General features: G+C 46.0%; 2 protein-coding genes across 2 annotated transcripts in view; one reads left to right on the top strand and one right to left on the bottom strand.

Annotated features, from left to right (window-relative positions):
• Positions 1-10,639, bottom strand: part of T265_09816 (hypothetical protein) — a gene marked incomplete at both ends in the record, with an annotated part of 22,520 nt that extends 11,881 nt beyond the window's left edge. The window contains 3 exons of the mRNA XM_009175999.1: positions 661-1,090; positions 2,750-2,877; positions 10,352-10,639. Coding sequence (XP_009174263.1) covers positions 661-1,090; positions 2,750-2,877; positions 10,352-10,459 — 666 coding nt within the window. The remainder of the gene's footprint in view (positions 1-660; positions 1,091-2,749; positions 2,878-10,351) is intronic.
• T265_09817 (hypothetical protein) lies at positions 2,422-6,526 on the top strand (the record flags this gene model as incomplete). The annotated part of the gene is made up of 4 exons (XM_009176000.1): positions 2,422-2,529; positions 3,861-4,144; positions 6,012-6,055; positions 6,399-6,526. The coding sequence occupies 4 exons, from the start codon at positions 2,422-2,424 to the stop codon at positions 6,524-6,526; spliced, it is 564 nt and encodes a 187-aa protein (XP_009174264.1).
• Positions 10,640-13,594: the final 2,955 nt, after the last annotated feature.

Raw genomic sequence — 13,594 nt, 5'->3', positions numbered from 1 at the left:
TGCAGTAACACGAGTTTCCCTACAAATATGGGTCATACTAGCCAATGGTGCAGAAATCTCAGTTGATTGCCTACAGGACTACCGGGTGGGAAGCACAGTTAACCTACTGCAAACTCCAGTTCTGTTGAGCCGGCAGGATTCAGTCATAGCACGGCCAAAGACACCGGCGCTTGGAGTTTACATCTTTATGTAGCACGGGACAGACAGAGTTAGTAACACGCATTGTAATGAACCTGGGGGACAAACTTTTCGAAACAGATCTTCCCCACAACCAGTTCCTTACCACCAACTATGAAGGAATTCGGTCAAGTGACTTGCGGAGTGCAACTAGTTCGTCTGGCACCTAAATCGTTCAAAAGACATTCGGCCAACCTTTGCATCACCTCGACTCGTACTCACGAGGAGCATTCTGTTCGAATCTTATCGAGTATATGATCAAACAAAACCCATGTGCCCGGAGCGCAGTGTGATAAGAGGCGACCAGTAGAAAGAAAAAGTCAATTCGGGAATCAGTGGTTGTCAGTTCACAAAAATTCCTTCGGTTGTCAAGCACAGGGGACCACAAACTAAAAGATACAGAGGGAAGTAACAAGCGGACTGGATAAGGCACCCTCATAGAAATCAAACGAGCATGTAGCGCATGACCAGCAACCAGTTTACCTGAACCACCACGTCTTGCATTTCTGGATGTGACTCAGCATTGAAGAACGCCGCACTTTCCGTAAAGCTCAACACGCCATCATGGTTAGCATCGGCCAAATCCCAACGACGTCTGTCACGTTCCAAGAACTTCTGTCTCGATTCCTCGTCTTTGTCTGAGGAGCCAAATATGAACATCAAAAAGGGATTGAAGTAAACCATACCAATAATAATCGAACTAAAAGTAACCAAAACAAGAAAGACCATCCCACCTTCATATTCGCCATCAGGCTCGGTAACTTTCTGCTTGTAAAATTCCCACGTCAACATATCGGACGGCTTTAGCCCATATTCGGACCACTGTTCCATGGCATTGCCTTTCAACCACTGGTGCAGCTCATCAGTACTGAGGAATCCATCGCTATTCGTATCCATTTGGATGAACAGGCTCCTTGCGGAAAGGAATATAGGACGATTTAGTTTTGGGATGTAAACTAAATAGCCGAAACAAACAAGTCAAAAATGAAGGTAAAATTTGGGGCTATAATCGATGTGAATTAGTCATGCTGAACACCATTCAAGCCCTTTCCGCGAACAGCAGATCCTTCCCACCAACTGAATGCCTGTCCCATTTCAGTGTGTAAACTACATGCCCCTGGCTAGGAAGGCAAACGGTTATTTCACTCGTCACAGGACAGCGTGGTAGGATGATTTGGCCGTATGCCGGGTGCCATTAGCGATACGCATATCTGGCATAGTTTCCACCTCTGTGAACCGACTCATTCTAATGTGAAAAGTAAGAACTGACCGCCTGCCTGTCAATGTCACCAAATATTGATGGATGGGAGCTTTATGAAAACTAGTGGCCTGATCACACTCCGAATATGTTCCCTCATCAGTAACTCCAGTGAAAGCCCTCCATCGATGCACACGACTGGAAAGCAAGAAGCCAAAGCAGTGCGACACATGAACTGCAATCCACACACCTGTCGCGCGTGCGTTTATTTTCCTCTCTCGCAATTACCAGCTTATTTCACAAATCCCGAAGAGCACCCATAATCCAACATTAATGGTTCCCATCGTCCGAGTTTGGCGCAAATGTGCTACCCAACCACCGATCAATTAATCGCATTCATCAGCAGGGTTCACAAACGGTGGTAAGCAAACGTGTTAACTAACAAGGAAATGCGTAAAAAGTGTCGCCTTGAAAAGCAACTGATAACTGATTGGAATTTGTGTAACGGTAAATGAATACAAAACCAGAAAGCCTAGAGGTGGAAAATACATCAAACTCCCACAAATCAAACGAATGTATTCGCGTCTAAAAATCAAATTGATTGCACCTTCACTGACACGTCCATCGTCCTAGCTTCTTAATAATAGCTGGCAACCTCTCGGGTCTACACTGCAACACTAGTGTTGAAGACTGGTACCTCCATGACAACAGCACCATACCAATACAAGTAACTTAACCAGATCTATCAATCGTGTGAAGTAGTCCACAGACTACAAGACCTATACTAAGTAAAAACAGCATGGCTTCCAAGAACAAGAACTATTACAAAAACAAATCAGGCAGCAAAAACAAGATGTGGCTATTCGCCATGCATGTCCAAAATTTTGTGAAGCTGAAACCAAATCTAGTTCACTTAAATTACGATTTCCAGTTTTCAGACGCGTGAAATTGGAATGACAGGTTAACTCATTAGCAAGAAAACCAAACATGTAGCGGTAAAAAAAATAAATCGTTCAGCAGTAGCACTCCATAGGTGTCCAACTACAATGCCACCCGAAGGAAACACGAGGGCTGGGATACTGCCAAGTTACCCAAGCCTAGATAGGGGGAGTCGAAGTGCAGACATCGGGTTCGAACTACGAACCTTCCGGTCAGTAAATTCGCGCTCTAACCATTGAACCATCTCGCACCCCCACCCATGTAGCGGTGGGTCTGGTGGACCATTAAAAACGTGCGACAATGCAATGCAGCCTGTTAGATGCAAGTGGTGAGGTACTGTGAAGCTCAGCAGCGAACCCTCAAGCACCGAACTCGAACCCTGAACCTTTCGGTATATATATACGACATGCACACACGAGATCACAACTAACTCACTTCAACCGAGATTCTTTTGCACTGTCTGGTAAACCACGGAAGTCGTCGGCAGCCTTGCCAAAAAGAGCATCCTGGTCGTATTTGGGATTGTGCTCGCCGTCGATCGTGTGTTGTTCAGCACTTAGATCCTTGGGGGAAAAGGTTGGAATAAGAACCACTGTGTAATAACGCATGTGACTAACAAATACAGACGTGGAGAGCTTGAGAAAACATGAGGCAAACAAACTAGCGATAAGGTTGTTGCCTACTCCGAAAGCGTCTACAGATTTGATCAATCACAATATACAACAAATTAACATTTGCCAGTGTTCTTTTGAAATATGAGGCGGGGCTACGAAAGCCTTCTTTATTTTATAGACATTCACTGTTCATCAGCTCTCTGGCTACTCGGTGTCTAGGGAATCTGCAATGAGCCGCCATGAGCGACAGCTGTTGGTATAATTATTCTGGCACCAGTATGAGCTGTCAACGTGACATTTAGGGTTGATTCGGTCGCGGCTGAGTTCGGGAAAACAGTCCTAAAAGCTCATATCAAAGATTCTTTCAGTCTTCTTCCGTTAATCCTAAAAAGTAGTACTGCCACTGCACTTTTCCAACAGCCTTGTTGTCAGCCACGTTCGACAGTGATAAGACTCAGAAACCGATCGATGATCAATTGAATAGCCTTATAAGTGTCTGGGAGGTCCAAAAGAAAAGCCGAATGACAGGCGAGCATCTTGGAAACAGTAATGACGCGGCAACAGCTACTCAGGTAATCTGCTCCATAAGCTTGCTACCCAAAGAAAAAGGACGACTTTCCAAAGTCAAACTCGTACACTCAAAAGAGCCATTGTGTTAGACAGCACAGCACAGCCAAGCGGCTGAAACGGTAAAACATAGGTCAGTCTGATAGTACTACCTTTTATAGTTTGTCTCCATGTTAATGGTTGATCTTCGAAACGCTTCCTGCACCCTTCGCCTGGCAGCACGAATAAGGTTCGTATTAGTAGTCGTTGTGGTTCCAGCTTCGGGTGTCCTACCTGGCGAAGTCTGCGTAGTCGGAACACGAGCTTCAGTCCTGTGTCGTTAACGTCACCAAAGACCCGATATTGTATTTTCGCAGTGCTCACAGGTTGTTGCCATTAAAATTGCGAAATCAGTTGTGGACAAGGATGGCCGAACCCAGACAACTGTTGTGTCTCCGGCGGACCCAGTAACCAGCTTCCATATCTACGAGAAGTGCTGCTTTGACAGACGCGCGTTCGACACTTGTGCCTCCAGGCAAAAGCCGATATGCCGCCGCCGGTACGAGGATTTGAGATTGGTCGATGCCCTTCGCCTTCACAATTCCGATTTCAAGTCACCTCTGACAAAGATGTTAGGTTCAAGCAGTTCACGACATATACAAAGCTCAAGGTAAGTGTGGTTACCGGCCCGTCTTGCGCCTTGGCGGTAAGGATTACCAATGGCTTCCAAAGTGAGGTTACCAAGAGTGGTTTGGCTGGCAGTTACATCTTCACCCCAAAACTATCTCATCCGCGTAGCCTAGTCGCCCCCTCCTATTTGGAGAGAGATCCATACAACTACTACTGACTCGAGAAACACAGGTTCTGAAGATCCCGTCGCTTACGAAAGTAAATAGAAATGGCGATACTGGGAAACCCTGGATGAATTCACTCCAATGTACCCAGGTGTTTGAGTGTGTTTTCAAGATACCCGCAAACTTATCCTATCATTTTTAGTAACATAGTATCAAAAACTACCTCTGTTGATAGAATCACTGATGTCGAGAAAAGTAGCGGTCATGGGTAAACGTGTGTGTGACCTAAAATGCAACTATCTGGTCCAGGCAAAAACAGTTGCTGTGAAAGACAGCTTCCTCTGAATGATGAATCAGTTGGTTTCGTAAGACTGGTAATTCAATTATCAACAGTTTGCTTGCTCTTTTTCCACGATAGCTGATAATCGTTAAGCTGTGACACCCATTAGTGCCTATCTGCCAGGCCACCCGAGGCAAGAGAGCTAAGCTACTTCCAGGTTGCCCAAATCAAGACAGCAAGAGTCGACATACCGATTTTGGGTTCGGCCACGAACCTTCTGTCAATAAGTTGGTGCCCTAACCATTAAGCGCATACACAATCTGACGCACAACTCCGCGTCATTAGATTGCAAACAATGTCCCCGTAGGAACGATAATCATGAGAAAATTGCTCTACCGGTAGCTAGTAGTAAGGTGAGCAAAACACTCACCTCTGGCGTGTAGAGGATAAGTGCCACGTTACCGGATGGTATTTACGATGCCAAAAGTCCGGACCAGTCATAGGCGGACGGTGGTCAACACACAAAGTCAGAAAACAGTCATTGTTGTCACTTCCAGCCTTATCAGGGCCATTGAAATGTCTAAAGAAGACCTCTGGAAACTACAACGATGTCGGTGCCGGGAATCTTCTTAGCAAACCATGGACCTAAATGCATGGATTCCAAATGTGACTGAATCAGCGTGAGTAGAGACAGCAAAAATAGGTCGTTTGGTCTGTAGCCTCGCCTCCTTGAAGCCGGACTGCATTAGGCAGTTGTGATCTAGAGTCGACTCTGGATAACAGGACTATACGTGCTGCGTTAGGATCGAGACTGATTTCGTCAGAGTGAGTTTGATATTTTCGAATCTTGTGAGATATTATGACTATGTTAGCTCTGCAACGTTGTGAAATGGCACAGATCACGACTTGGGCATTCATTTGACGTATGAGCGTTTGGAACAACAGCGATGCTATCGTGAGTTATGGCTCCAGGTAATCGGACCTAGGTGCTTTCGGTTGGGGACGGGTGTCCCACATGGATTTCGGTGCACATGCACTGACCATAAGCAATTTTCCATAAGGTGCACCAGTGACATCAAGCGTTCCCTGAGCCTTCTCTGTGTGTTCTAATTTAACTCGCCCTTGTATTTTACTGCCTACTGGCTATTACTGGTACTCCATTTCCTTGCGGGTTTCGGATTTCAAATGACCTTACAGCGCATGCCGTTGACTCTCTTCCAACGTTCACCTGGTTTCGAAGTTGGATTTTCACTGAATGCTCTCTTCTGGAAAGTCCAGTTTCTGGTCCCCGGTAGAAGGCATGTGTGGCTTTCGGAATCCGATGGTTTAGTGGCCTCGTAAAGCGGCAATTCAGTGGTGCTGCATAAGGTTCAAATTATGTATGATATGCTAGTTCCTTTCAAAACGCTTGCGAAGGAAAATGTGCAACGTAGAAGTCCGTGAATATCATCTGCTGTTTGTAGACACGTTACAATGTACGGAGAGCTCTCAAAAATCTTTCCCACAAGTAAGTAATAATAATCGTTCGGCTGCAGCACCCCTTCGGTGCCTAGCTCCCATGCCACACGAAGGGCTGGGATACTGCCGGGTCGCCCAAGTCTAGAGAGGGAAAGTCGAGAGGCAGAGGTCGAGTTCGAACCACGGACCTTCCGGTCAGTAAATTCGCTCTCTAACCACTTGGTCCATCTCGCCCCCACACGGGCGTAGGTCTAAAACCACACTGTGAACAAGTAATAATGTCCGATAAGGGTTCCCACTCTCCTTTTTTTGTCTAATTTCGTGATTGATGAAGTAGTGAGGCGAACGCTAGGTCTCCAAAACTCCGGGTGTTCATATCTTTTCGATCGAAGACCTTGTCGACCTGATATGTGCAGGTGAAATCGTTTCAACCCATGAAGAGCAGAAAGCAGAAGCAAAACTAGAAAAGCTGACCAGCCATCCAGGCCTTCGACAAGTGGTTCGCACCCACGAAGTGTAAACCTACGCTGTAGGACATACAGTCTTTGAAAATGCCTCTAAAAACCCAAGGAGTTACACTGAAATGTTTTGGACGTTATATGTACCTTGCAGGTTGCATTAGCTCTGACACTACTTTGACGGACAGAGTCAACGCACGAATTTCGAAAGCCACGACTACGTTCCCAATTTGTGCCACTTGCGATACCAAAAAGGCATATAGCTGAGTCTCAAAGGTTGTGTGAATCAGACTATGGTGCCGGCTGCATTGCTACACGACTGTGGAACTTGGCCACTTCGGGCACAGGATCCAAGACATCTTCATACCTTTGACCACCGATGTCTCGCAAGTGCAGCTGAAATCGGTTGGAACCACTGAATTCACGAGCTGATCAGGAGACGAATATTTGGTGTGGGAGAGGGTATATGCAGCACTGGAAGCTAGTAGGCTGGGCCGTGTGTCACACGTATTGCCAGCCGTGTCTAGTTCAGAGATGCAGAAGCCCAGATGTGGACAAAATCTGGCATGGCAGAAGGGCATGAAGAAATTTACGAAAAGTGTGGGTGCCATTGGTGCTGTTCACCTTCCAGGATGACATCTCCCTGTGCTTGGCTGGAGATACCGAACGATATGGTGGCTATCCGATATCAATGGCGTTCATGGTGTCCGTTTCTATCAACCACCATGGATAGTATGACATCAGCGTTCAACACTGATGCTTCGCTGTCGTACAGTCATGATTTATTTCGAAGCCTTATTATCAAGGAAGGAATAAAGGTGGACAAAGAGGGGACTTAGCTTAATTCAATCATCCCGAGATGCCTACATCTCTAAACACTCACTCGGGCAATCTGGATATGAATTGACAAGATCGCCACTGACGTCGGTTGGCAGCCATATTTTGCACCGTCTCCAACCAGGCGCAATGAGAATCACTTGGTGCCTATTCGGGGCACCAAATGAAAGGCAGCTGATGGCTACGACCATTGTTGTTCGAAGTATTCGGCCCAACGATCAAGTCATTCTCCCATATTCAAGATGGTCTCCCATTTCCTTGGCTTTCTGTAACCACCACAAGTCTCTATACATATGGCCCGACTGAGAGTTGAAATTGAAAGCATCTAGTGCGTTGGTGACAGGATGGCTCTAAATCCTGTCTTATTTCTTTCTTCTTTCCGTTATACGGCTTTAGTAAAATAAACTGACGTAGCTGTACGGCAGTGGAGCGCCACTGTTTTCATCTGATGCTGCTGCCAACAACTGTGTCGTCATCATTATCATCATCAGGTCAGCATAAATCGTTTTAAGGTGCCTGTACCTCCAAACTCTCAACCAGGCAATCTGGAAAGGAACTCAGAACACGGAAGCAACCGACACCGATTAGTCGCTATTCATTGCACTGTCTACAACGCAGGATGGGTGAAAGGGATCCAACCCTGAAAGTCAGACCGTAGAAGCGACACCCAAACTCTTTGTAACCTCCTTCACACTCTTCCGCCAATCCGTACGACTTCCACTTCACGGTTTCCGGCATTATGGATACAGTGACTAACGCAAGCTTCGGTAGACTGTGTTTTGGCATGCGCAGCACATGGATGAACTACAACAGTTATGGAGCTGGATATTTCTCGCGAATGAAGTACCTGTTGCACACAACCCACTACGGATTCGTTCACGCCATTCGACAACATCAGTGCTTCTAAGGACGTAGTAGCAGAAAAAACGAAGACGCCTCACTTCATCATCCGAAGGCGCCCTACCTCACGAAGACACGACAATACAACCCTTACTGTAGCCTGGTACACACAATACTNCCAACAACTGTGTCGTCATCATTATCATCATCAGGTCAGCATAAATCGTTTTAAGGTGCCTGTACCTCCAAACTCTCAACCAGGCAATCTGGAAAGGAACTCAGAACACGGAAGCAACCGACACCGATTAGTCGCTATTCATTGCACTGTCTACAACGCAGGATGGGTGAAAGGGATCCAACCCTGAAAGTCAGACCGTAGAAGCGACACCCAAACTCTTTGTAACCTCCTTCACACTCTTCCGCCAATCCGTACGACTTCCACTTCACGGTTTCCGGCATTATGGATACAGTGACTAACGCAAGCTTCGGTAGACTGTGTTTTGGCATGCGCAGCACATGGATGAACTACAACAGTTATGGAGCTGGATATTTCTCGCGAATGAAGTACCTGTTGCACACAACCCACTACGGATTCGTTCACGCCATTCGACAACATCAGTGCTTCTAAGGACGTAGTAGCAGAAAAAACGAAGACGCCTCACTTCATCATCCGAAGGCGCCCTACCTCACGAAGACACGACAATACAACCCTTACTGTAGCCTGGTACACGCAATACTTGAAATTAAGCGATGTCTTTTTGAAGCCACAAGTAACGCAAATTAGTAGACGTGATTTGGGCTTTTAAGATTTGTGCACTGATTTCATCAAACAGTGCCATCAGAGCTAATACAACTACCGAGACGTTTGAAATTGTCCACAAAACCCAACGACTCTCCTTGAATAGTATGTATGTGAAGCCTGACTTTAAAGGTGCAAGAGGGTGCATACCGAAAGAGGGTGACGGTGGTCGTTTTATTCAGCAGGGCTTTGCTTCACCTTCGTCTGCGCACTCCAGATCGACAAGCTGCTCACCAGGTGTGTATGCTAGTTTGGAGAGTAAGGTCCTTAGATCAGGACAGTGAGCTGGTGTGCGGCCGAAAGTACGTGACAGCAGATCCCCATTGTTTGACAGTGTGCCGAAGAAATAAACGTACTTTTACCTTTTGGTGCTGTATAAACCTGAACGGACCATATGGGTGTAGTGATACATTCAGGTTCACGTTCAACGAACAGTCGAAACAGACTTGAGTTCCCTCAAGAAACATTGGTAGGAGTCGGCAGTGTCAGGGACTGGTGTCCAGGCTGATGTGCACAGGACTGAAGTTATTCTTCATATTTCTCCCAGAATGTCCCATCTAACCACGCTTGGACCTGTGTGGGCAATATGGCTTCGAAAACACGGCTTGGCGGCGAATGAAAAAAAATGTTTTGAATCTATGGAAGCGTTTACAAGGACGTGTTACAACAGAGAGCTGATGAAGGGGCCGACCATTTGAAATAAGTTCGAGTGAGCAGACGAGGCTCAAAGAATCGTACATCCCAGCCCAATGACCTAGAATGTGAAGTCCGTTACGGGGCTATCCAAAAACCGAAGCGTGTCAGACCAATGATGGCATTTCACTGGCATACCCAGTTTGATTGCAACCCCGCAGCTATTCCCTTTTCTCTCTCGACCGTACCATCTCGCTTGCTCGTTCCATTAACTTCAACTACGAACGGGTTCCCCATCTGACCCCAACTGCCTCTATGACAATTTCATTCCAAACTGCTTAATCTTTCATTTCAATTCAACCATTTCTGGGCGTCTGTGCTTTCCGCAAAATACAATAACTTTCTATACAGTTCACGCTCCTGCTCGCGTGTTGCCATTATCTCACTCTTCCGAGGAACTATTATGCCTGACTCCCCAACAGCAACACCATGCTCTTTGGATTCCTTTCACCGCTTATTCGCTTTGTTAGCCTGTCCTCTTCATTATCCCTACCAACGCTTTTTGCGTCCCTGGCCATCAGCCTAACAGTCCAAAACCATGAGGCCTCAGCGGGGACTTTAGATTTCAGTTCAATATGACCGGCTGGATGACGCAAACTCTGTTGCTTCACCAGATCTGATGTTCTGGTTCCTCATTTTTAACCGTTACACCTTTCTAGTCATGTGTCAGGCGGGGAGCATCTTTTTGAACGTGAAAGGAGCTGTGGAAAATACATACCTGTTCACTAACTCGAGACTTGTGATCTGACTGTGGGTGCTTTGCTACAGATGTTGTCACTAATCCTAGCGTCAAACACAACGCAATCACGGAAATCAACCGACGCATCCTGGAAATAAACACGTAAGTCAGCCGTCGGCACGACAACCAGGCAGACAGCGTGCTGAAAATACCGAGCTCTCATTGGTCCACAGTCCTGGTAATGAGGAATGGTCACAACCGCATCCCAGCAGATCAAAACCAGGGTTAGAAGAATCAGGCATGATTTCGGGTGTCATGCGCATGCCCAGATGTCGTGCAAAGTACTACTCTGGAAACATGCGCCTCAGCACAGAATAACATTCTAGGTTGGCGGATTTGTCAGAGCATCTTCTTGGTCTTCGTGTTCCAGATAGAAGAAATAGCGTGCAAAAAATGGTCCACGGCCATTTAAGCCTATTTCTTTTAGTTGATTTGTGAAATCACATTAGCCGGTATTAAAAACGGAAAGCATTCCTCGCCAAAAAATCGTTGAAACTTAATGTGCACACCCTAGCTATCCAGCTACTAATGTGTATTCACATTTCTGGAAATTTTTCATGTAAGTTTTCATTTCCGTCTACAGACCACTGGGACATGAAAAAATTTAACCAACCACTTCCACGAACAGGCTGGAAACCTAACCAATCAGACAGCTAGTTGTGCCCGAAGCATATAGTCAGTGACCACCCGACCCGCCTTTAAAGCCGTTTCAAGGTCAGTTCATGTGGAGTTACGTGAGTTCATGCACAGTTTGGCAGCCCGAGGCTTATTTCTCGGGCGGAGGACGTACGGCTCTTAAAGCCGGACTTAGTTCGGAGTGAGGCGAAATAAAGAATGAAAGTTGGTCTGGATTATCCGCGGGCTGCTGCAGCCATATACGTTGAATTCTCAAATACTGAGAATTATGGTCGTGCGATAGTGAGTCGTAAGTCAGTAGACAACGTTCTTTGTAGTGATATTGTTGCAGCTTCATACATATTTAAAATTACCTCCAACCTTGAGTGACTGCCTTCCCGGTTAACAATTCAAATGGACCGCCCCCTTTGCAAGACATCCATATTTTCCGTTTTCCTTACCGCGCAAATCGTTTTTACCGCTTTGATTATACTATCTTTGTACTAAAACCTTGAGTTTGAGACACGGTTTCGGTCGCGTGTTGACTGTTGATCCATATCAGCTTTGCTTGCCTTTTGGAGTACCTCACCTTTTGTCGAAAACCGTTGAGGTTTGTAATTTTGTATTCCGCGTAACTGCTTTCATTTTTATACTACAGCACATTTGTGTCGCCATTCGTTCGGAGTTTTGCCGGTTTTGTTGCTAAACTTGGTGCTCGTTGCTCAAGAATTCGAAACGGTCGTTACAGATATAGTTCAGCGAATATGCCATTTGCATTGTACTGGGGCTGAATTAGGTGTCACTCCAAGGAGTTCCTGAAAATACCGGGTTGTGTTTGAAAATGCAGGTAAGGGGACTTTGTTGAATTCCGCAGAACGCAAAAATTAGCTGCGAAATCAGACACCGATTTTCGGTCTACCTCACGGCAGGCTATGGTGCAACGACAACCTTGGAATTCAATAGGGCTTGAGTGAGCACTGTTGCGGTCTCTCTTCGGCGGGGGAATGTGTCGTGTCCATGTCATACAATAAAGCCATAGCTTTAAACGTCCATGAAATTAAATGTAGGTGAAACAAAGGATCCGATGAGAGGCCCTCAGCAGTTCACCAAGCTTTTCGCTGCAAAATTCGATGGTAACTTCATGCTCTGATTAAGTAGTCGGCAAGGTCCAGTTTTTTAATCCATAATCGCAATTGAAAAGGTAAGTGATTTCGAAAATAATCAAATACAACAGCCTTGAGCCCTGCAAGGTTGATCGTTCAGAAGCGGGTACGATTAAATGGCCAGAGGATAACATGTGCAAAAGGGGAGACAGCTTCGTTTGTGCCTTAGGTGAAACCCATAATTTGCAAGTGAAAATGTGGTGTTTTCCTCCAAGGCCCTTGTGAGAACTAAGTTTCGCACGCATATCGGAATTACCAGACGAACCAGGAATCCAGAATTCAGATCAGCGTAACAAGTAGCATGTATGTATTCGAACTGGCGTATATGTACATCATGTGGAATACTGAAACAAGAGAATAATGAACAGAGCAATGAATAAAGTATCAATCGTGTTCATCACAGCCCTTCATCCTTTTGACCAACATCTTGAAATGCAATACTAATCCCGGAAGCCTCGGGCACTTGTCTATTCGCTTTGGAAGCGTCCGTGTTTGCAATCGCGAATAAAGCCAGGGGCCCAACATGAAAATTAAGAGGCTGCTGTGATTTTTGTTTTACGGGCCCGTAAACCGGATTTCAGCACTTGTCACCGAATGAAACTTAAAGCGCCTGTTTATAAACTAGGGAAATCCCGTGCCTCAATAGCAGTCACTAAGCTCGCTCTATTTACTGCTAAGCGTGTATCATAGTGTCTGAGAAAGCGAGTTGGTTCAACCGCAACCATTGTTGTTCCCACACGTTTTCAAGCCTAATGTGCTCAGCTCCCAAGCTTGCAGCTACTTTCATACCATTAACAAATCTTCGAGGTGTTATTCAGAGTGGCTCGCCGCTCACCAACATAAGATATTTTAGGACGATTGGAGCTATACGCGCTTCGTACCCAGTAAGTATTGAGTGGTAAGAACAGATGGATGGGAGCGGTAGAGACTGAACAGACAACGGCTTGATCGGGGGTAGTGGAATAGATAGATACAGAAGAGGCAGTGCCAAAGCAGGGCCCCGGATACAGGTATTCCAAATGTAAATATGCAACATACGGGAATAACGGGGCGCAAGGCGGCTAGCACTTGATGGGAATAGTTCCGAAACCGAATTATACGGAAACTAGCTGTGTTCTTCAGCTGAAGTCTTGATAAAATAGTGCACACTCAGTGTGTGATCCGAGTTTTACTCCGATGCGGCCGAATTCTTCGAGGGCGCAACGTGCTTCATTGTTGCCATTCAGAAGAGGCAGTATGACCTACGACACGACAGGGCAGGCACCTAGGAGTTGTTAGAGTTTCTAACCACTGACGTGGGCTGACAGTACCCAGTTTCAAAAACGATAATCAAACTGCAGGTGGAGATGGTAGAAAATGGCGGTATGTAGTCGGCGCAATTTAATGTGGTCATAGAGGAATATGAGTGACGTGCACCGGCCAAATATGTAAAACTAAGTTTATT

Source organism: Opisthorchis viverrini (genome assembly GCF_000715545.1).
Source record: "Opisthorchis viverrini unplaced genomic scaffold opera_v5_306, whole genome shotgun sequence".
Lineage (NCBI taxonomy): Eukaryota > Metazoa > Platyhelminthes > Trematoda > Opisthorchiida > Opisthorchiidae > Opisthorchis > Opisthorchis viverrini.
Note: the sequence above shows the minus strand (reverse complement) of the source record. Positions and strands in the feature narration are given on the sequence as shown.